The sequence below is a fragment of the Heptranchias perlo genome, chromosome 7 (assembly GCF_035084215.1).
Source record: "Heptranchias perlo isolate sHepPer1 chromosome 7, sHepPer1.hap1, whole genome shotgun sequence".
NCBI lineage: Eukaryota > Metazoa > Chordata > Chondrichthyes > Hexanchiformes > Hexanchidae > Heptranchias > Heptranchias perlo.
This window is the reverse complement of record NC_090331.1, coordinates 24950209-24975389: the sequence shown is the minus strand read 5'-3', so window position 1 is coordinate 24975389 and position 25181 is coordinate 24950209. Positions and strand designations below refer to the sequence as shown.

The 25181-nt window shown below is 37.6% G+C and overlaps 2 protein-coding genes across 6 annotated transcripts in view; both read right to left on the bottom strand.

The window, feature by feature from the left end:
- The window catches only part of gtdc1 (glycosyltransferase-like domain containing 1), a 253451-nt gene extending 242159 nt beyond the window's left edge, over positions 1–11292 (bottom strand). For 3 of the 5 annotated variants that reach the window (XR_010963397.1, XR_010963396.1, XM_067987189.1), the window contains exon 1: positions 10480–11292. Coding sequence is in view for 1 of the 5 variants with exons in the window: in XM_067987189.1 (XP_067843290.1) it covers positions 10480–10681 (202 nt within the window). In the remaining 4 variants the exon portion in view is untranslated. Of the gene's footprint in view, positions 1–10437 lie in introns of all 5 variants that reach the window. The other 2 variants (XM_067987190.1, XM_067987191.1) reach the window with 2 other exon arrangements.
- A 5854-nt stretch (positions 11293–17146) lies between these two features.
- zeb2b (zinc finger E-box binding homeobox 2b) overlaps positions 17147–25181 on the bottom strand; it is a 129419-nt gene continuing 121384 nt past the window's right edge. Inside the window, exons 7-10 of the mRNA XM_067987187.1 lie at positions 24695–24803; positions 22209–24208; positions 20443–20623; positions 17147–19327 (exon numbers count right to left, since the gene is read on the bottom strand). Coding sequence (XP_067843288.1) covers positions 18753–19327; positions 20443–20623; positions 22209–24208; positions 24695–24803 — 2865 coding nt within the window. The 3' untranslated portion in view covers positions 17147–18752. The remainder of the gene's footprint in view (positions 19328–20442; positions 20624–22208; positions 24209–24694; positions 24804–25181) is intronic.

Sequence of the window (25181 nt, the reverse complement as noted above, 5' to 3'; positions counted from 1 at the left end):
ACTTCTTTCCTAAGCCCTTTATATTCCCTTTTCTCATTCTCTCCTTTTATTGTCTTTGTACTTACTGTATGCCTTTTTTTTCAGTGTCAATTTTATCCTTTTCTCTTTATTCATCCATGGTGTTTCATTATTGGCTAGTTTATTCTTTTTTTTTAAAAAGAGGAATGTATTTCTCCTGAACTCTATTGATCACCACTTGAAATATTTCTCACTGCTGTTCTACCTCTTTGTCTGTCAATTCTTTTTTCCAGTTTACCTGCCCTAGTTCCATTCTCATCCCCTCATAATTAGCTTTTTTCGAATCTTTTACTTTGGTCTTTGTCTTACTTATATCCTTCTCATTCATTATTTTAAACCTTATTATGTTATGATCACTATTGTCTAAATGTTCCCCTATGCTTACTTCTCTTATCTGTTCTGGTTCATTTCCCATTGCTAGATCCAATGATTCCTCTCTTGTTGGGCTTCTCACATACTGGGCAAGAAAGGAGTCACGTACATTCCCCTTTCTCCACCTCTTCCTGCCAGTTTATTTGGGAGTAGCTGAAATCTCCCATGATTATTATTCAATGTTTTATTTTTACTCATTTCAAATATTTGTCTACATACTGCATGCTCCATTTCCCTTCCACTATTCGGTGGTCTGTATACCTATTAACGTGCTCAAGCTTTTCTAATCCTTTGTCTCAATCCATATGGATTTTGTTTCTATCTTAATGTTACTCATGTCTTTTTTTCTATTGCCATTATGGTGTCCCTAATTAGTACAGCTAACCCACCCCACCCCCACCTTCTTCCTTCCCTAACCTTGCAAAATACATTATATCCTGCAATATTTAACTGCAAGTCCTGTTCCTTATGTAACCAAGTTTCAGTTATCCTTACCACATCAGCCTAGTGTAAATATTTTGTTTAGTTTAAAAGTAAAATGCTTCAGACAAGAACTATATAGTTTACTGAACTTAATGCCAAAATAAATATTATAAGTATCACCATTAGCCAGATTCACCTCCTCAAAGGGATTCTTTCCCACTTGAATTTCTTTTTCATCTCCTTCCCCCACCCCCCAATTTTCTCCCCTCCTCTCCTGAAGATGCTACTTCTGCTGGGGTACAACATCCCTGGTTCCACTCACCTTGATGTTGCTCATCAAGTCAACATTCTTCATGTGTAATTCCAAATTCTATGCATCAGCAGGTTATAGCATCGTGCATGCATAACACCCGAGCCCAATCCTACCTTTATTCAATGTCCATATATGTACATTTTCCAAAAGGGTTCACTGCAATAGTGACCAAAAGGGGGAAAAGAGAACTGAATTTTCCCCTCTCTCTCATAAGAACATAAGAAATAGGAGCAGGAGTAAGTCACACAGCCCCTCAAGCCTGCTCCGCCAATCAATAAGATCATGGCTGATCTTCAACCTCAACTCCACTTTCCCACCCGATCCCCATATCCCTTGAATCCCTTAGTGTCCAAAAATCAATCTATTTCAGCCTTGAATATACTCAACGACTGAGCATCTACAGGCCTCTGGGATAGAGAATTCTAAAGATTCACAACCTTGAGTGAAAAAGTTTTTCCTCATCTTAGTCCTAAATGGCCGACCCCTTATCCTGAGACTATGACCCCTAGTTCTAGACTCTACAGCCGGGGAAACAGCATCTTAGCATCTACCCTATCAAGCCCTCTAAGAATTTTATATGTTTCAATGAGATCACCTCTCATTCTTCTAAACTCGAGAGTAGAGGGCCATTCTACTCAATCTCTCCTCATAGGACAGCGCACTCATCCCAGAAATCAATCTAGTGAACCTTCGTTGCATCACCTCTAAAGCAAGTATATCCTTCCTTAGGTAAGGAGTCCAAAGCTGTACACCATACTTCAGGTATGGTCTCACCAAAGCCCTATATAGTTGCAGCAAGACTTCTTTACTCTTATACTTCAACCCCCTTTCAATAAAGGCGAACATACCATTTGCTTTCCTTATTGTTTGCTGTACCTGCATGTTAACTTTCTGTGATTAGTGTGCAAGGACACCCAAATCCCTCTGAATACCAACATTTACTAGTCTCCTGCCTTTTAAAAAATATTCTGTTTTTCTATTCTTCCTACCAAAGTGGATAATTTCACATTTCCCCACATTATGCTCCAACTACCACCTTCTTGTCCAATCACTTAATCTGTCTACATCCCTTTGTAACCACTTTGCGCCCTCCTCACAACTTACTTTCACACCTCGCTTTGTATCGTCAGCAAACTTGGATACATTACACTTGGTCCCCTCATCTAAGTCATTGATATATATTGTAAATAGCTGAGGCCCAAGCACTGATCCTTGCGGCACCCCACTAGTTACAACCTGCCAACCTGAAAATGACCCATTTATTCCTACTCTCTGTTTTCTGTCCGTTAACCAATCCTCCATCCAGGCTAATATATTACCCCCAATCCCACGAGCCCTAATCTTGTATAACAATCTCTTGTGTGGCACCTTATCGAATGGCTTGTGAAAATCCAAATATACTATATCCACTAGTTCCCCCTTATCTGCGCTGCTAGTTACACCCTCAAAAAACTCTAATAGATTCGTCAAATACAATTTCCCTTTCATAAAACCGTACTGACTCTGCCTAATCATATTATGATTTTTTAAGTGCCCTGTTACCACATCCTTTAATAGATTCTAGCATTTTCCCTACTACTGATGTTAGGCTAACTGGCCTATAGTTCCCTGTTTTCTCTCTCCCTCCTTTCTTGAATAGCAGGATTACATTTGCTACCTTCCAATCCATGGGGACCATTCTAGAATCTAGGGAATTCTGGAAGGTCAAAACCAATGCATCCACCAAATCTGCAGCCACCTCTTTTAAAACCATAGGATGTAGGCCATCAGGTCCAGGGGATTTGTCAGCTTTTAGTCCCATTAATTTCTCCAGTACTTTTTCTTTACTAATCTTAATTACTTTTAAGTTCCTCGCTCTCATTAGACTTTTGGTTCCCCACTATCTCCGGTATGTGATTTGTGTCTTCTACTGTGAAGATAGATACAAAATATTTGTTTAACGTCTCTGCCATTTCCTTATTCCCCATTATAATTTCTTCTTTCTCTGCCTCTAAGGGTCCCACGTTTACTTTCGCTAATCTCTTCCTTTTTACATACTTGTAGAAGCTCTTACAATCTGTTTTTATATTTCTTCCTAATTTACTCTCATTGTATTTTCTTCCTCTATCAATTTCTTGGTCGTCCTTTGCTGACTTTTAAAACCATCCCAATCCTCAGGCTCACTACTCTTTTTGGCAACATTGTAAACTTCTTTTAATCTAATACTATCCTTTACTTCTCCAGTTAGCCACGGTTGGATCACTTTTCCCATGGTGGTTTTATTACTCAAGGGAATGTATATTCGTTGAGAATTATGAATTATTTCTTTAAATGTACACCATTGTTTATCTACCATTATATCTTGGAATCTAATTTCCCAAATCTACCTTAGCCAACTCGCCCCTCATACCTACGTAATTGGCTTTGTTTAAATTTAAGATCCCCTAGTTTCGGACTTAGCTACATCACTCTCAAACTCAATATGAAATTCTATCATATTATGATCCCTCTGCCCCAGAGGATCTTAACGATAAGATTACTAATTAACCCTATCTCATTACACAATACTAGATCTAAAATAGCCTGTTCCCTAGTTGGTTCCTCAACATATTGTTCTAGAAAACTGTCTCAAATGCATTCCATGAACTTGTTCTCCAAATTACTTTTGCCAATTTGATTTGCCTAGTCTATATGAAGATTAAAGTCCCCCACGATTATTGCATTACCCTTGTTACATGCTCCTCTAATTTACTGATTTATACTCTGTCCAACACTATAACTACTGTTAGGGAGCCTATACACTACTCCCACCAGTGTTTTCTGCCCTTTGTTATTTCTTATCTCCACCCATACTGATTCTACATCCTGATTTTCTGAGCCAAGATCCTTTCTCACTACTGTCTTTATCTCATCCTTTATCAGGGCTACCCCACCCCACCTCTCTCCTTTTCCATTCCTCTCCCAGGAAACCTGATTAACTGTTGTGCCCCTTCTGCCTCTCTAAAATCAGATCAGCTAACTCAGTGCTGAGCAGGAATCAAAACAAATCTTCATAATATGCATGGGGCAGTAGCCATGTATATACCCCCTTAATTAACCTCTCAGAAACCTCTCAAAGCACATATAATAAGCTAATCTGAAGTGCAGTGATTGTTGTTATGTAGGCATACACAATCATTAAGCTCAGGATTCCATGAGCAACAATGAGATGAATGGCTGGTTAGTTTTTGGGACTGCTTAAGTGAGCAGTATAGGCCAGGACATGAGAATTTCCTGCTCTTGGACTAGGGCTCTTTGATCTTTAATATTCACCGGAATAGGCCTTAGTTTAATGACTGATCTGAAATCGGCACTTCCAACATGCAGCACCCCCTCAGTAATGCACGAGATTAAAGCCTAGAATATATACTCAAGTCCTGGAGTGAGTCTTGAATCCACAACCTTCTTACTCAGCGTCAAGGGCGCTATCAACCTAGAAAAGCGGACAACAAATTTACCTACTAGACGATCGAGAGCTTCATGGGGATATTGTATTCTAACTTTAAAGGCCTTTCTCACGGGCTCTGTAAAATTGCCTACTTCATTTCCACATGAATAACTGGAAAAGGCTGGCATACAAACAATTTCTAATTGGTTTTGTAATGGTATCACATTGAGTGCACATAGGGTTGAATGACAGCATGACACTGACAACAAGGAATGGCTTGACAGTGCTATAAACTGAATTTTTTTTTTAAAGCTGAAATACTGTTTTGCTTCTGTGGATTTGTAAACACTTTAATGTTAATAGAATCTTTTTTTGAAGCCCAGGTGTTTAAAACTTATCTAAAACATATCTGCTGCAAAAACAACTGCACAATCCCCTTTCAGACATGCTATGAAATGCTTGCGTACACAGATTTTCTATTTGCAAGCCAGAAATTGATGACAATGCCCTATAACGGGCAGATATCTAACCCAAAATGAAGTGGAATCATGTGATGCAATTTTGATTTGCTTCTTGTAAACAAGGCTTTTGTAGTCCAATTACTGTCTGAAAAGTGAACCATTATACTCATTCTGTAACTATTCATATTAACATTAAGATAGTTGAAGAAAAATCAACCCAGTCTTCTAATAATTACATTAACGAGCAATTTGATTCCTTCACAAACAGTTACTAAAGCAGTGTCATTCTACAGCTCTACAAATAAAAATGTATCCAAATAATTTTTCCCTCTACTAGTCGTCTCCCCTCAAGGCAGTGACTCATACAGGGGTATAGTTCCACAGGTGCGAGTACCCACCAACTCCCCCCAACAGTATCTCATTCAAGTGGCTATGCTTCATATGTGAGCTAGCCAGCAAGAGTTGGCAGGTTATTCGACCATCGAGGTGGAGAGCATCGCAGTGGAGCCCAATGAGAATTTTGTAATTTTAATATATTGGATCTTCAAAAAAAAAGGAAATAAACTCTAACAGATGTACAACTTTTTAATGGCACAAGTTTATTTGGGTTCAAGAAAAAAAATGTTTCTTGGATGGCACACAATCTGCATTCTGTTTGAAATTATCTTCTTACTTTCAGGCATTCAATGCTGTTTTTATTATTAATTGGATGTGAAATACACCCCACCCTCATGATTATAAGGCTCTTAGCTATGGCAGTCTCTCCTTTATAGCGCTACTGGACCTTTGATCCTATCTTTTAAAGGTTACATTTTTATAATATACTATGGGACATTTAATATAACACGTAGCTCATTACAGCATGTAAAAGCTTAGTTCCTGCACGTATTATAATGAGAACAGAGAGCAATCCAATAACATTTAAATGTTAGTAAAAGATATAAATACTACAGCTTGAATATTCATACACTGGTGCTATAATAAAGACTTATTCTAAAAATATTTTACTTTCCTCAATGAATTTGAGAATCGTCCTTTGGAGAAAAATACGATCTTTGCTGCATCATAAACTTCAGCAAAGATCATGTTTTTCTGCAATCATGATTGCCATAACCTCTACTCCCTAGTCAGTGACTCCATCCCCTTCCCCGGCCACCTACGCAGGCTGACTCAGGTCTTGCGAAACCTTGACGTACTGTTCAAACCAGGAGAAAATTTTAAATTTTACATCCTATCCATCAAGACTGCTTACTTCCACCTCCATAGTATTGGCTGCCTCTTCCCCTACCTCACCCTCAATGTCCTGAAGCCCTCATTCAGGCTTTGCGTCATCTCTACACCAGATTTCTCCAGTATCCTCCTTGTTGGCCTCCCGTCCTCCATAAACCCCAACTTTCTCAAAACTCAGCTGCCCATATCTTGTCCCACTTGCTCATTACTCCCATCCTTACTGACTTACATTGACTCCTTATCCCCAACACAATGGTGGTAATTTTAACCTAACCCACGCAGCAGTAAACTGACGGGATCAGATCAGCAGCCCGTTTTAAATGCCAGTCAATTGTACTTTCCATTGACTAAGCGGGGTGTAAAACCTGGCAGCCAATCTGATCCAGTCAGTTTCCCACCCGGCAGGTTAGGTTGAAATTATCCCCATTGAATTTAAAACCCTGTCTTCAAATCCCTCCTTGGACTTGACCCTCCCCATCTCTAAAACCTCTTTCAGGTTTTGATGTCCATGGCTCAGTGGTAGCACTCTCACCTCCGAGTTAGAAGGTTGTGGGTTCAAATCCCACTCCAGAGACTTCAGCTCACAATCCAGGCTGACACTCCAGTGCAGTACTGAGGGAGTGCTGCACTGTTGGAGGTGCCGTCTTTCAGATGAGACATTAAACAGAGGCCTCATCTGCACTCAAAGGTGGATGTAAAAGATACCATGGCACTTTTCGAAGAAGAGCAGGAGAGTGCTTCCCAGTGTCCTGGCCAATATTTAACCCTCAACGGACATCACTAAAAATAATGTGGAGATGCCGGTGATGGACTGGGGTGGACAAATGTAAGGAGTCTTACAACACCAGGTTATAGTCCAACAGCTTTATTTGGAATCACAAGCTTTCGGAGCTTTCCTCCTTCATCAGGTGAGTGTAGGATTCCGTAAATGCACAGCATATATAGTCAGAGAACAATGCCTGGTGATTACAGATAATCTTTCCAACTGCCCGTTATCACACCTCGGCATAGATATAATCAAAGCAATCAAAGGAATGGATGATGTTCAGACAGAGAAACATCACATCCCAGACTACTGAATACACAAGCGGTCATAACACACATTATCACATTGCTGTTTGTGGCACCTTGCTGTGCGCGAATTGGCTGCTATATTTTCTACATTACAACAGTGACTGCACTTCAAAAGTACTCCAATGGCTGTAAAGCGCTTTGGGACGTCCTACGGTCGTGAAATGCAATATATATATGCAAGTCTGTCTTCTTATATCCTGCATCCTTCAGTCCTCAGCCTCTGGCCATTTGTGCAAACTCTCCTCCCCCTCCCTGTTTGAACCATCAATATGAGCAAAGCTTCTGCCCTACTCTCTGGAATTTCTTCCCTAAATCCCTACATTCTACCCTATAGAATTTCTTACCTAAACCTCTCCAATTCCCTCTCCACTTTTAAAATTTCCTCAAAATCCATCCTTTCCGCCAAGCTGTCAATCGCCTCTCCTAACTCTCACTCCATTGTACTTTACCCTTTATCTATTTTTCTGCTTTCCCTTCCCAATGTAAATTGCCTTGGGACATTTTCTACATTAAAGGTGTTACATAGATGCAAGTTGTTACAGAGTAATTTTGTGGCCCTCTGCTCCCTAAAATTCTCCCTCTTTTTCCTGAACTTGCCGATTAGAGCTGGGGTAAGATTTTATAAGGCCAATTGTAGTATTGGTTCACTGTCCTAACTCAGAACTGCTAAATCCGTACAGACCTTGGGTTGAAGCTGGAACCTTCCTGGTCACGATGGCTCAGTACCATACCAGACATTATATCTAAACTGCATTTTTGTAATAATGAGCTTTAAAACAAATAAATACTTGGCTAGAGTTATGTAGCATACATAACACAAGCAATTTCTTAATTCAAATAGGTACCCATATTTGTTCTGTCACCTCTTAAGAACCTTTTCTTCCCTTTTGCAGCAATGTATTATGCCATTACAGGAGGCTTTATTTATAATAACTCCATATAAAACTCCCATTTGATCTCTTAGTATTAGCTCTAATGGCTGCACCAACTCTCACCTCAGTGTTGTGCATTTCAGACAGGCACTAGCCATCTGTTGTAATTATAATTTTGTAATTTAATCATATGGAATGATAAATGTCTACATTATATAGACACACACACAGCCTATGCTGGAAATTTTACAGATCAAAGGTCCTGCTGTAAGACTAAGCCTGGTGTTATACTGAGTTTAAAATAGCCAGATGATTAGTCAGTCATAAGACTTAGCATATTCTTCAGCATTTGCTTATAGCAATTTAAAGTGTTACTTTAGGGGGAAAAAAATCTGGTATACTAATTCAAAAAACTCAAGAGCACCATCGGATTTGCAATAAAAGAAAGAAAAATGCATTTATATAGCACCTTTCACAACCTCAGCCAATCAAGTACAGCCAATAACATTGATCTATATTAAATACAGTGGAATCCACTTATATGGAATTGGTCAAGACAAGCAAAGTGGATCGGTATATAAAAAAGCTACCTATACTGCTGATTACTATTAGAGAAAAGATACAAACTAACACCAATATATAGAAAAAGTAAAACACTACAGATGCTGGAAATCTGAAAAAAAGTGTTGGAAACACTCAGTTCTGACAAAGAAGCTATAACTTAAACATTACCTCATCTGTTTTCCCCACAGATGCTGACCGACCAGCTGGGGATTTCTAGCACTTTTTGTTTTTATATCACCAATATATACTTATTACCTCTGCTTAAACTACCCTCAGTAACCACAAAATGTCACTATACCCTTTGGCAACTGTAGCACTTCTGCACTATTTAAGAAAGGTAAATTATTTATATAATGTAGAAAAAAAGAGAATAGAATGTTACACCAAGACTACAGCACAGAAACTGGCCATTCGGCCCAACTGGTCTATGCCAGCGTTTATGCTCCACAACAGCCTCCTCCCTCCCCACTTCATCTAACTCTATCAGCATATCCTTCTATTCCTTTTTCCCTCATGTGATTATCTACTTTCCCCTTAAATGCATCTATGCTATTTGCCATTTGCCTCAATTACTCCTTGTCTTTAATGTTCTGCAGTAGTCCATTTATGTAATGATTTTGAGTTTGTTTTGAATACATCAAAGACATTCCTCACTCAAAGGATTACAGAAATGTTATAAGAAATTACTATAAACAATAACTGTAAGGAATCTTACAACACCAGGTTATAGTCCAACAAATTTATTTTAAAATCACAAGCTTTCGGAGATTATCTCCTTCGTCAGATGAATGAATGAAAAGGTTCTCAAATCGCATATCTTATACTATGTTGGGACAGCATCACACCAATCATATAAACAATAACCATAGTAAAAATATTTTAGGTTTCATCTGGATACTCAACCATTAAAATACCTAATGTACAAATTATATAACATAAACTATCTTAAATGTCTTGATCTTAACTCTCATCTACAGTATGGTTGAGGATGAGTTAACCTAAACAAGATGCCATATCCTCAGGAACTGGATGACTCTTCCAGATTTTTTGGAAGAATGACTTAATTACGAATACTCACCTCCTCAGTAAAGTTTCATGCAAAACTTGTATTTTTCAAAATTCACTGTCAGCAATTCTGCTGTATTTTGTGTAAACCATTTACATTGTTGTTTGTGCTGATTTAAGTTTGAATATATTTTACTGAAACTTAACTGCAATCTGGACAGTGTTAATTCCTGTTCGATCGAGGCTTACTTTGTGTCATCAATAGTGGCATTTCACAATTATTATGGGGGTGCGTTCAATTTCAAATATGTTTACATTTTTGAAAGCACATCTCTCCAAATAAGCCTAACTCAGTCAAAACAACGACAAAAACTATGCACTGAAAACACGTTTTTAAAAAAAAATCTCACGACAGTAGCTTTGCAAATGCTGAAACAGAGCGAATGCTTCTATCCCGAGACACCTCCCCTACGCGCACCCCATCTCAGCTACATCTTCCAGGCGATACCGAGGCGCTTCTCTCGGCCTACCTCGCCACCAACAGCCCCCACCACACCAAAAAAAAAACCCCCAAGTCAAATTCATAAAGACTGAATGACAAGGTTTCCCTCCGAGCCCCCCGTGCGTTGCTCATCGCACCCCTACGCGCGACTAGAGTTAATCAGCGCCCTACCCCCGAAGCCCGAGCTGCCGGCCCACCTGTCACTCACTCACTCACTCACTCGCGGTCTCCCACACTACCTCCTTCCGGCAGCTCCGTCACCATGACAGCCGTCGCCGCGCTCGAGCCCGAGGTTACCTTCCGCGCGCCGCGCCGCGCCGCGCTCGAGCCAACCTCTCTCCTCCCCCTTTCCCACCGCACGGCAATAAGTTTAAAGCGGAACCTTCCTCCCAAATAAACATGCAAATAAAAAAAAAACAAAAACAAAATAAAAAATCCCATGCCCTTTTCTAAATCATACTGGTTTGCGACAGAAAGCGCAGTCTCCTCGCTCCGGCACGCGCTCGCTTTCTTTGCGATCTGCTTCAATCTGTCAGAGTTTGAATGGATCGAATTAAATGCCTTCCTTCCTCCGCGGCTCCAGGATTGCTGTTAAACGTCTTGACAATCAGTGTGTGGAAAGAAACTGGTATATGTTGACGGCTGCATTTAAAACAAAAATGTCGCGACGACAAAACACAGAAAGAGAATAGGAGGAGTGGGGGGAAACATTGTACAACAGAAAATAAAACTGTTCTGATTCCATCTGTTGAACACAGTGAATCGGTTCCCTCGGGCACCGCATGAGCTGCACAAAGTGTAGATGCATCCAAATCGGTTTTCTTCTTCAGCTGTGCACTTTACTAATTTTCTTGTTACATTTTACTTTTTTTTAAAAATTGGTGTGAGTTGGTGCTGTTGCTGTGTGCATGCACTACATAAATATGAAGTTCTTTCAGGCTTTCACACAAGATATATCCCCTTTACCTCCATGTATTTCTAAAGGCAACCAACATTTTCCGATTGGGACCAAAGAACTGACATATTGGCTCCCCCAACTAACGCTGTAAACTTGGTTCTCCACGGAATAATAGTGGTACCATCGTGTGCGCTAAACCTGTGAAAAGGTCAATTGTCAGTGATATGTGGGTCTCATATTATGCTAAATTGATGCAGATAGTTAACATTAGATCTGCTTCTTTACTGTTGTGGTAATATTAGCAAGGTAAACTCTTTAAGTCATTGCCAGAAACTGACCACACCCTAAGTCTATTGAGAGAATGTGAAAGTGAGTGCTGGAAATAGAGCCCAAAGAAACGTACTGCTGGATATAAAATGCCTGCCTTTACTCCATTTTATTTTATAGGCAAACCAACCCTATTCGTATTGTTTTAGTGTTTATTTGACATATGTTTGAGATCCCTGTTTATGAATAGGTTTGAAGATTATGAACTAGATTTCTGACCTTTTACCCTCACAGTTTCAAATGTTCGAGTCCTGTAAAAAGTTTGTCCCAAAATCTCCAAGGGATGGTGCTGTCCTTTTTTAGCATTTGACATATTAACATCCCATCATGAAATTTCTGGGATCATTCTAAGTCATTTGTGTGCGTCACTGGCTGATATGTTACTATATTAACATTGACGTTTTGGGTTCCCAGTCCTTGTAAATTTAAAGCCAGCAAAGATGCTGAAGTCCTGACACCAGAAGATGATCAATTTATTTGCTTTACCCAAGTTTTTTATGCACAAGTACCTTTAGAAACGAGCATGCTGTTTATCTGACTCTTTTGGGGTTCACTGGTTTTCAGAAGCAGTTGTACAACATAGATAAGTGCACATGCTAAATAAATGCTGTTGGCACTCACTGAACCCCCAAGAACACAAGTCAAACTACTACATTGGTCCTAGTTAACACCTAAAGCAGTTTTAAGCATTGTCAGTGTGTAGATAGGATTTGGGGAGGAGCCAAATCTTGGAATACTTCATTGTATAATAACTAGGTGAACTGTCTTTAAAAATAGCTCTTTTAAAGTGGAATGATGCAGAATTGATACATGATATCCATTATAATCAACTCTTGCTTTGGCAAGAATTTTAGGTTTCAAATTCTTCATTAGAACAATTCTGTATTTAACTGTAGGATAACAGATGCATGGGATTCAAGGTACCATTCAATTGAACAGTTCTGATAATGTCAACTATGACAGCGGCATGCAAGCTGGTTATCAAAAACAACAGAACCCCAAAATCGACTACGACCTTAATCTCACTACCAGCTATTTGCTATTCATTATTATAGTCCTTCCTTCCTGTAGCATAGTGGGCCCAGTAGGACACATTAAAGGTGATACAGATGTGGGAGCTGAAGGTATTTGTCATCATGTAATTGGCACTACAAAGTATTTATGTAGCAGAACACATGAAATGTTCTGAAGAAATGAAAAGTCCACAAAAGTAAAATTCCAAAATAAAAACAGAAAATGCTGGAAATATACAGCAAGTCAAACAGCACCTGAAAGAAAAAATGTTGATGTTTCAGGTGAGACTGTTCCTCAGAATGTGTAATGTACTAGCAAAGAATCCCTCCTGAAGTGTTTTTCTTTTTCAGATGCTGACTGACCTGCTGTGCATTTCCAGTTTTTACTTCAGAAAAATAACTTGAATACTATATATAACTAATCTTTTGTGCCTCAGGTACAAATGATAGTTAGGAAGAGTGTATTATTAATGATTAAATAAAGTATTTTCAAATCTGTACCATTACGCTTTAAAAGAATTACCATTTTAAAAACAGTTGTTAGTGCACCATTGGATCAATATGAATTAACGCTGATATTAAATTAATATTGTTAGGAGTCTATTGAACAATCACATTTTCATCAATGCTAGACTGGTACTTTTGTGCCACGGTCATTTAGGATATGTATGTACATGTATATAAATTCTAATTTTTGTTACTTGCAGTTCAAGTCAGTTTAGATACACGGCGTGAGTGCACTTTTAAAAGAGGAAAGCTCCCTGACAGCTAAAACTGCATGTGGATTTTTTAATAAACCTTAAATTATCCTGATTACTATTCGAATCTCATGACTTAACAGTGTGTGGTCTTTTCGTTCACTTGGAGAATTTAAGATTTTTTTCTTCTGAAATGCAACCCTCGCTTGCTCCTATTTTTTAAAAAAAAGAAACAATACTTTAATAATGCTTTCTGAATTACTTTTGCTGTATGGTGCATTAATGTTAAAATGTTTGTGTGTCAGGCAAATTATAATATCAATAAATTAGTGTCAAAGCATTTGGAACTGTAACACAGCACTTTTCTCATCAAGGAAGTCACTCTCAAAGGAAATTATACATTCGATTAAACTGAAGTGACCCTGTTTATAACTTGTCTTATGTGGTTTAACAGTATTTAGTCAGTGTTGTGCATATTAATTGCACTTTATTGATTACAGTCGAATGCGTCCGGCGTATGTTTTAGAAATTGTTTACAGCTTGTACAATATTCCCTCAATTGAATATGATGTATAAAGTAACTGCAATGTAACTTGCTGAGGAGTTACTAAACCACATTCATATCATATTTAGATCACAAGTTGAAACATAATTCTCAGCACACCATCATTTGATCAATGCATGTTTGTAATAATGTACATAAAAATAGTTAATTATATATCTTAAGTAAACTGGTGTCCCTCATTCTTCAAATTCTCTGAATGACAATCTTCCTCATCCCGTACAGTGCAGATCAATTCTACACTAAAATTTCTGTTCCAGTTGCATACACATCATTAGTCCCACTGTAAAATGCATTTAACTTTTGTGACGTGACCATGTGTTAGGATCTAAGATTGAAATTGTAATTTCAGTAAGAATCCCATTAATTTTGGTAGCAACGCTTCTGATGATAACAGCAAATACTGACACTGTTGTGCTTTTACAGCAGAAGAAAACAAATTTATTTAGTATTAGCTTTTATATTGCTTTATTGAATTTTTTAAAAGAAGCAATCTGAAGCATAACTACAATCCAGATCATGAACTATGTTTCTTGAAAAAGTAATGTGGACTGTTTAAATTGTATAGACTTCATGGTTTGAATGTTAAATGTGGTTCAATCATTTGTTGAAACTGAATAAATCACTGCTGGTTCATTGTAAAATTTGTTCAAAACGTTGATTTTATGCCGTTACCATACACACAGCTGTGTCAAGACTTCTTTAAAATTTGATGGAACAAGGCGACATGTCTTCGTTGTCTTTTATTAGATCACTATTTATAAACCCTGCCTTTGCTGCATTCTTGTTTAATGTGTTAATGACAGCATTCATGGGCTTTCTTCAGAAATGTTCACTCACACGTCCACACAGAATCCAATCGACTCTTGAAATCTTACTCCTATTTTTATCGCTTTACAAACCTTGCTATCCGTGTCCTGATGACAAACATACTGAAGTATGAAAATAAATAACATCTCCTTATACATGTTAGAACAGAGTACCGAACAACTGCTAAACCATTTTGAGGTTGTTAATGTTTTATCTGTTTAGTGATTTCCCACGGTTGGATGGGGAATTAAACTTATCTTTTTAGAGTGATCCAGAGGGGGTCATTTAATGTAATATTTTATATTATAGTGAATATAGGTAGTAACAAGAAGAAATCAGCTGTTGTATTAAGGGTCAGGCTGGGGGGAAAAAAATCAATTGATCTACTTTTTTCTCTCCTTAGAGAGATTATAATATTATTATTCTCAAGGATTCTTGTGTGTTTATTCTTACAACCAAGCGTTATTTTAAAATCAATCGATCGTAAAACAAATTACAGAACAAAATGAAAAAAAAAACTTACATGGCAAAGGGTTTAAAAGCTTCACTGTATACTGTTTTATGTGCAGTTTGACTGAAACATGTGTGTTTTACTACTGCCCTTTTTAAATGCTTTCCCATCATTATGGATGTTCAGTGAAAATATTACCGAAATGCTTGGGGCATTCTCCAACAGACATATAATGATCCTTACTATTTTTATTCTTGCAGACAATTATGTCCAAGCTATTTCACAGATCTTCAGAAAACACCTTTAACAACAGTCCTGTTAAAATTGCTGTGCAAATTCAAACCTGTCAATATATTGTTCTGCAGTAAAGCAGTAAGGAACAATATTTTATCACCCTTTAATACACCAATCAAGTATAAAAAAATACATGTAAAAAAGCTGCAGGGAAAATATTTCTGAATATTTACTTTGACTCTATTTTCCTAATGACACCAGAAATGTATCATCATCTGTATACGGTGTCAAATCTAGTCTAGCAAAGAACCTGCTATTGCTGCCTTGGAGCAGGTCCTCAGCAACTGATGATTCTGAATGTTCAAAGTAATGCGTTAAAAATCACTAATGATGGTTTAAGGATGCTTCCTCACAGGTTTTTCATATGATAGGGTGGTTGGTAAAATCTACCTCTTATAATTGGAACAAATTGCCTTGCTAGTATCAAAGTGTCAAATGCTGCTTTCCATAGTGCACTGCAGCTTTAAATAAGTACAGTTGGATGTGAGATCGAAACTACTTTTGTTCCTTTCTCTTTGAATTCAAGACATTTCATCAGACGTCACCATTAATACAAAGACTGGATTGTGTTTTTTATTATTGGGAAATGCAATAAAATGTGCGACCTTACAATAATGATTTCACTCATTTAGGTTCTGTGCCTTTCCCTTAATAAAAAAAACAATTTTAAATTTTAACAAAATGTAAATGAAACACTTGATTAAAAAGTTGTTCACTGGGAAGTTATTGGTCTGTTTGTGGAAAGCTTATACTTGCAATGTTCTTAAAATGGAAAGAATATATCTAACGATGAGAGAAATTAATATCAGTATGAACGCTTCTGTTCACACACACATTATAAATACATGGTATGAACCATTTATGGGTCTCAGAATATGAACTTTAAGAACAATGTGATTATATTTTAAAGTGTATAGTGCTGAAGTATTCTTTAACAGTCTTGCGTATGAAGCTGTGTGGCTGAAAAGAATTTTACAACCCCAGGCTAGCCTGACATTACCTTTTTTAATTGGATTTTGTAATGGATGTCTTTTAAAAGTCTTCCTCTCAACCTGCTCTAGTAAGAAAATTGATGTTTTTTTAAGACACCAATCAATTAATTGGTATATTCCTGAGATCAACTTAAACGAGCTGTAAAAGCCGTTTCAAAATCAATGGTTTGGCAGTTCAGAAAACTGCATGTCAATCACAATCACTGGTCTTTTAGTTATCATCTGATCTCCGATTTGTCTTCATTACGTGTAATGTATCTTAATTGCCTGCTGGAAATTCAGACTGTAGTGTAACCAGATCCTGGTTACAATATCATGGAGGCACTGTTCAAACCACCACTGGCCTATTTCTGTAAGAACCCCACTCTCTATTTTAAAAGACAGAATTCCATTTTGTTAGCCTATGCAGTCTGTATGATGAAATGATAAAGCTGTGTGCATCGCACAACTTTCAAAGTACTCTGTCCTTAATCAAAAGCTCAATGTTGATTTTCTTTCAAATTAATAAAATCTAGATAGCTTATTTAAAAGAAGCCCCTATTTTATGCACCAGCCATGCTACATTTCTTGATGATACTTTACACCTTATTGGAAGAGTGGATGAGAGAAAGAATATACCCTGTAGGTTCAGCTGCAGATCACCTTTAAAACTCAAACCAACTAAATACAGGGCAACACAAGGAATAAATCTCCTTCATGCAATGTCAGTTTTATACAATGTGCCCAGTCCTCATTTAGTCTGTTGCTTTCCTCTCAGCAAGCTTATGAAATAAATCCAACCATATAACTTTGTTTATTTTGAGATGGTGAGAGAAATATAAAAGTGGACATTGAGTGAAATAAATAGGACGACAATATAAATTTAAGTTAATAAATATTTTTTTGTTAACAATGCTGTGGATGAAACTGTAATTCTTCATGGTTTGAAGACAATCCTACAGTTAGGAAGGAAACACTATACATTATTATGCACATCAGTTTGCTGCAGTGATGTCCATAGAACCTTAAGCTGCACGTACAGGTCCTAGTTTGGCTACATTTTATTCGAGCATGGTCATTTCCAAGAGAAATTACAAATTGAAAATTTAATAATACTTTTACAAAGACAATTCAGGAAAGATTTCTGTCATGGTATCATACATTGTATTTTAACAGTCCCTCTTTTTTTTTAGCTAAAAAACAGATGAAGAAAGTGGAATTTTCAGTCGAAAATACAGTGTTTTCACAAGATCGTATCAAAAGTTCTCAAATTTGGAATCCAGTAATTGGAAAACAAAATAAAATAATAAATTGAAAATTCGTATCTCACAATTAATGTTTGAAAACACAATAAATGCTCTTCTCATTACGTAAAATTTGCCCAAATGATCAACCTCATGTTCCTTTACTAAAATATATCTATATATTGAAGAACTATAATACTGTACACTACAGTATGAAATAAATAAAATTAGGAAATATAAAATGAGCAACATAAATAAATGTTATTTGACCTAAAATAAAATGAATGCAAATTGTTGCAAAGTTTGGTGTAATACTGACAAGTTAATGAACAAAAAAAGTACAGAAAATTGCACAAACATATGTAAACTAAGGAACTGCTGCCTAGAATCTAATACTGACATGGGTGCTTCAAAGAACAGGGTGAGCTGTTTAACACTGAAGCTGGTGCAAGGTAACTTTAGTTACCTTTTTTAGCACTATACAAGGATGGCACTTGCAGAACACACAGATTAAAAGGTTTGCATATAAGGCTTTTTAAAACCACCTTTCAAAAGGCTTTCTCCACCATCTGCCTCTCTCTCTCTCTCTCTTACTCTCACTCTTTCTCTCTATTCCTTCATAGCTGGGCCACTTTAAGACTTCAATGTCTAAAAAATCACACATGCATCATTTCATGATCCTTCAAAAAATTCTTGGGACCTAAAATATTGTGTGGTTGCAGAATCGGGCCTAATGACTGGGTCAAACTACAAACAATCCACTAAAATACTGTTGTTTACTTATACAAATATGGGTAGAAGCACAGGCATTACATTTTCAAGTTACTGTTGTGTGATAATATACATAGGTAGAAACATAGACAATACATTTCTATTTTAGAATTTTGTGTAGTAATACAAGTGGCATGTAATGTAATATACTCCACTATTTTGTGCTAAAATAAACTATTAACAGAAGGGTAATTTAGGCTGCTGGAACCACACATTTTTTTAGGCCCTAACACTGAACATTTTTTTTTGCATAATGCAACTCTTCACAACCCAAACTTGACTAATTCCTCCTAACACTGTCTCTTTTTTTTCTTTTTTTTTCCTTTTTTTTTGCATCTGACAGACTGCCCCATCTGTCCAACACTCAGGCTTCCAGGAAGCATCAGGCACGTGCATGTACAGCTTAACACAGCAGTGTTTCAAGCAAGTAACAATACTACTGGAAGAAGTAGGAAGCTAAAATGCAGTAGTTATTATATGCCGTCTTCCACATTGTCTTCATGTTCTGATTTGGTTTCCGTTTTCTCGTCAACTGAACTATCGTCCATTGAGTGGTCACCATTCTCCTCTTCGTCTCTTATCGTATCCTGATCCGTATCCATGCTTTTATTTTCACTCTCTTCTTCTTCCTCTTCATCAAATTCCTCTTCGCCTTCTTGTCTTACTAGTTTCTCTTCATTCTCTTCTTCCTTTTCCTGCTCTCGTTCACTCTCTACCTCTCTTGACATGCTTTCTCGCTCCTCAGAGTCCGAGTAGCCCTGAGGAGTAATGCTCTGTAAGTAGGGCCGATTCATCAGTAGCTCTGCGGGTTCTAAGTGGCCCTTCTGGCGGGCTTCTCGTTCAGCTGCTTCCCTTTCCTCTGCCTCCCGTTTGCAATAGGAATATCTGTGGTTCATGTGCTGCGAGTAGGACCCTGAATGTGAGAAGCGCTTGCCGCACTTGTCACACTGATACGGTTTCTCACCAGAGTGCAGTCGTGAATGTTCAATAAGATGGTGCTTGTGTTTAAATGCCTTCTTACAAATTTGACATTGATGTGGGCGCTTTCCTATAATAAAAAAACACAAGCAAGAAAACAGATTAAGATATAATGCTAAAATGTTCTAATATGATTTAACAACCTTCTAATAATTTATATACCTTTGGTGCATCTCCAAGCACATGTCAAAGTGTCAGAAATCTTCAAGTGTTCAGAATTACTGTCAATCATAACTGTCAAAGGTACTACGGATCATTTCTTTGCCCTCAAGCTAAACAATGTTTTGAGTACAGACTGTCTGTACTTTTGAAAAGATAATTTATGATTTAATAAAGTAAAATATTTAAATGTTTCAGCAAAAAACACTATGAAGATTCTCAAGTTACTAAAAGGGAGGATTCCTGTCAAAAGTGGAAAAGTAATGATTTTTTTTCAGATAGCAGCTGTAATGACAGAAAAGAATGAGATATATTTATAACAACACCAAGTTATGATACGCGCTTCATTTTTAACCTATGTAATTGAGAGTATCTCCTTTGGCATTTCAGCCAACGTGTGACCAGAGTTTGGAACTTGGAGCCTTGGCCAAGCAAACATCTGGCTAATTCCACACCACAAATAGCATTGGAATGCATTCAACACCTTCCATAGCTGCAATACTTGAAGCATAATTCAAAAATAGACATGACAGCAAATCCCTGTCAGTCTAACATCACAGAACAAAATGGAGGACAGATTGGGAAGGGAATGATGCAACAGGATGAATGTGAGTGCATGGATGTGTGTGTATATATATATATATGTAAGAGAAAAAAATTGAGGGGGGAAATACGTTTGAGATGTATTAAAATGGAAAACTGAATGAAGGATTTGGAAGGGAAAAAAAACAGTACAGTGATGGTGCCAATTACAGTGCAAGTGTTACATCGTAAAGTCCCCCACCCTTAAAGATGTAATGTCATACTTCTCATCCCATCCCCCATGAGTAGATGATTCCACTGCTCATATCCTTAACACTGGATCATGTTAAATAGCTTTGATGAAAACTCTTTGTAGAAAAAAATTGTTGAACCATCACAGGGAATAAAAGGTAATCACTTTTATTTTTTTTAAGAATGAAGACACGAGAATCAAATCTAATAGATACTGAAGTAGAACAAAATTAAAAAATAAAATGAACATACCTGTGTGCTCATATTTATGTCGCAGAAGGGAACTGCTTTTCTGGAATGTTTTGTCACACAAGTCACATGCATACATGCCACTTTCTGTCTTCTTGATCTTTTTTCGGGACAGACAGGAATCTGAATCTGTCATGTCATCCAAGCCTGACATGTAATCTGTGGTTCCATCAAGCAATTCCCCCTAAGATAACATACATTTTTATTAGAAAACCCACTGACCTCCAACACAAATAAATACCTTTCGCTGTCTCTTGTGATTTCACAATAGGCAAATGCAATACTATATAAAAACCATTTAATTTACAAGTATCAAATCTGAAAAAGCATTAAACCCGAGAGTCAAATGAAAGAGATTTATACATGTATTAAATGCACAAAGTGAGTTGTGTGTGTTTACTGGTTTTGTAAAATAAATTTGTCTCAATACAGAACTCTTTAACTGGAAACAGCAAAAAAACTATTAGTTACTGATAACGTTTACTGTGTAAGTAGCCTTGTGAGTAACTGCCTTGTGACATTCTTTTAAATTATCAGTACTGATTACACACTTGCAGCAGCAATATTAAATATCTTTATCCTATATGGTTATGATTTATTCTTAATGCAAACAAGCTGGTGAGAAAGGTCTGTAATTACTATGAAAATGACTCCTTGTATGTGAAAACAGGATTTAGTTCAACAGTACCGTACATGAAGATGTGCATTACAGCATGACAAAATTCATTTTGGCATGAGATGAAAGGAAGTGCTAAAAGTAATCCTAAAGTGTAAAAATGCACACACACCTTCCCACTTTGTTAGTGCTATTACATTTCACTGATAGAGATATATTAATTAATTAATTAATACCTGAATAAGTTAAAATTAACTGGCTGATCTGAATACATTTGTTAAATAGGACAGCTGTACTGTCAAAATGGAAAGAAAAGGGGGTAAATATGAATTAGGTACTGTTACATTCAGTTTACATACACCTTAATACATATCACTGTAACTTTTATACAGTGTCATATAATACCTGCTTCTCACATTAAAAGCATTAAAACACTCATTAGCTTTAGTCGGCATTAATGTTGAAAGAAGAAAATATCAAATGTTCTCAATTTTTTGTATTTATTATTCAGTGCTGGAGGCTAGGTGTGTTCAGATTAAATGAAACATTTTATTTTTAGAATCATTCTTGTATCAGTACACAGAAAATAAAGATTGGCTTATCAATATGTTTCACACAACAGTACCCTTTTCAAATTGCATTTAGTTCCTAAAATATTAACTGGCCACATAACATAACCCACTGTTTTATATACACAGAATATGTGTTCTGGCTAAATGTGAACAATGTTCACTTGGTAAAGCTAGCACCCATTCCATCAGCTAGACTTATAGCTTTTGTTTAAATAAGGGTGAAAATAAAGGATGTTGTGATTGGATTTTCTTTCAGAGTGTAGCAATTGTTCTTCAAAAAATGATTGTTCTGATATTTTTTAAAATATTACTCTATCATATTATGCTATAAATGAACATTATCAAGGTGAAAATACATGATTATGCGCCTCTAAATCATTCTATGTTGATCAAATACAATCGATTAATTGATCTTACTCTCACCATGACTGAAGAAAATAGCAATATAACTATTATAAGTTTGTTGTCCTGCAATACGTTAGTACTGTATATCAATCCATCACAACATCCATTGCGCCCATTTGGATGCTCCTTTTTGCAAAAGTTTCAAAAATGTGACAGAATCAGTCAGCTGCCGTTACCTGGAACGTTTGCTTCCGCTGGTACTTTCTCCTCTGCTGCAATTCTGCAAAAGTAGCTGCACCCGTTGCATATGTGTAGGCCATGTGCGGGAGGAAGCCCATTTGATCTAGCCCTGGGTACGGTCGCAGACCTGGAATATTGGACTGGACCGAGGGCATGAAAGCGGCTGTGGGAAATGCGTTTTGTGGTGGAAGAGTTGTGTACAAAGGTTTGGCACTAAATGGATTTATACTGAATACTGGCTTAGTGCTTTTCTCTAGGGTGTTGTTCATATTAGGCAATTCCTTCTTCAGGAAAGTCAAGTTCAAGGGCTCATCTGGGTTCTCTGATGGATAGGAAATACTGTTATGGTCAACAATAACACTATTGGTTTTATTTCTTATTCTTCCTGTGACAACACTTTTATTTTCATTCTTTTGTTTTGGCAAAGACAAGTCCAGAGGCTCAGCCTGAGGCTCTTCTGAAGAGAAGCTGTTTGGAGTGTATGAGCTACTATGGGAGTTCTTAGAGGAAGTAGAGGAAAGGTTCAAAGGGGAAGGAGTATTGCTCCTTGAGTGGTCCATCTTATCACCAATTGGTTTAATACTGATAAACTGAGAAGATTTAATAAGCCTGAGAGGTGCATCGCAATTAGTAACACTGTTATGCAGTTCTGCTATTGATGGTGACGTTACTGAGTCCATAGGCTTTAATGCTGCTATTGGAGACCTAGCTGACAGACAGTCTTTATTTATGAAAGTGTCGGTGGCAGCCAGTGCCAACTCAGCACTGGTCCGTTCCAGTGGCGGTGACCTGGAATTGGAGAACTGGTAGACCTTCCTTTGCTCAAACCATTCTTTTACAAAATCCTGAGGGAGGCCAACAGCAATGGAAATTTTCAGTAGTTCTTCAGAATTTGGCTCCATATTCATGGCATAATAAGCTTTTAATACAGACATGTGGTCCTTATAAGCATTTATGGGGCTGGGCATTCCTTTTTCCGAAAGAAGGGAGGACAACATAAAAGCTTGCCTTTCACCCAACATTCCTGGCTTATTGGCAATTATAACTTCAGTCGGTTGAAGCACAGCCTTGATTTCTTCATTCATCTTGCACATGTAGCGTTCATGCTGATGTAAGGGAATGGGACCAGGGAAAGCCTCCCTGCAAAACTGGCAGGAGTAGGGAGATGTGTTATTGTTGTCAAATGTCTTTTCCTCCATACCGAGATCTAATGCAGAACAGCTCATGTTACGTAGCCTGTCCTTTTTCAAATTGCTCACTTGCCTTTGTGAGTCCGTGTTCAAACTCTGGAGACAAGCTTTGGCTTCATTCACCTTCTCTAGTGTGTAGTCAATAATACTTTTAGTGGCACCGTTATGGCTGACAACTGGAAGACCAACAGATGGCATAACAGGGGAGGTAACTCCTTGTTCCTCAGCCAAGGAAGCTTGAGAGGCTGGCTCTTTCACATGATAACCTTTAAGTCTTGAAATCTCTTCAGATTTGCAGTCCATTTTTTGCCTACACACTGTGTTGTCAACAATTTTGAGGACCTTTTGGACTTCACTTAAGTTACTGCTTGCTACATTTGCAAAGCTTAGTACTGGTGCTTCCATCCCTACTCCTAAGTGCTGCATCGGACTTAGAACTGAAGTGTTGACTGACAGTGGGCTGCTAGCTCCTACTCCGCCATTTGGGAAAGTACCAAACCCATGGGAAGCCATCATGGCCTTGTAGTCATTGAAATCTAGTGGCTCTGTCTTGATTTTAAGTAGTCCTGGCTGCTCAGGAATACCAAGAGGCTTGCCATTCTCCAGTTTGTGCCTCAGTTGTGTAATTGCTGAATTGGTAGGAGAGGAAGAAGCTGAAGTAGGAGAGGAGCCCGGTTTTAGGCTGGTTCGCATCCTGCCATTGACTGAAATCAGGCCAATGCACTTCTTGCTACTGATGTGAGAACTGTAGGAACCGGAATGAGAAAAGCGCTTCTTGCAGTTTGGACACTCGTATGGCTTTTCACCTGAAAAATGTTTTAAACAATTAAATTTAAACTTATACAGCATTTGATAATCACGTCAAAATAATGGTTTTTGGCAAATGTAATGAATTAAATATGCATTACAAGAAAGAAATATACATTAATTGTACAAAAATAATGACATTTAATGGGTCATTATATTTTATATGTTTTAAAGTTCCTACTTCACACCAAGTGTCGTAAAAATCATAGGGGTAGTTTAACAAATTTGTGCTCTTGCTGTGGAGCTCCGCTCACTGAGAACACATATCAGGAATTCAGGAGAGGAGGTCAACTGTCCCCGTAGGACTTTCCGGACAATAATTTTAATGGACGGATATCCTGCAGGGCCCACCGACCTCCTCTCTTGAAGTTCCAATACGCACTTCTGGCAGGTGAAACTCCACACTGAGAGCCTTTTTGTAAAAACGTTCCCTCATCATTCAAAGTATAACTTTTATCTAGCAGACTAAGAAAAGCTATGCTTACCACTATGAATTCGCAGGTGTTCCTTCAGATGGTGTTTGTACTTAAAGGCCTTGCCGCACTCTGTGCATTTGAACTTGCGATTACCAGCACCATGGGTCAGCATGTGGTGCTGTGGAGGGAAGATACTGAAATGAGCCTTACGCACAGCTTGGAGAGATTTGTGAACAGTCACAGCTAACAGAACAGACATGCCAAATGGACCCCATTTACATACAGACATTCTAGATATCAGCAAGCTTCTGAATCTGTTTGCCTTTCATATAATGGTTTTTGAAAGAACTGTTAAGCCCTTCAGGTCTCACAGCGCATACGACAAAATATTTGCCAAAAGAAAATCGCTGCCACAACAGGTATAACCACCGTAAACAACTCCTATTATTTGACATATTCAAGTCGAGTGTCATATGGATAATGCAGAAGTCAGAAGTGGAAATGTATTAATTTTTTGTTGGGACCTTGTTGATTAAATGTAGATGAACTGTCATAG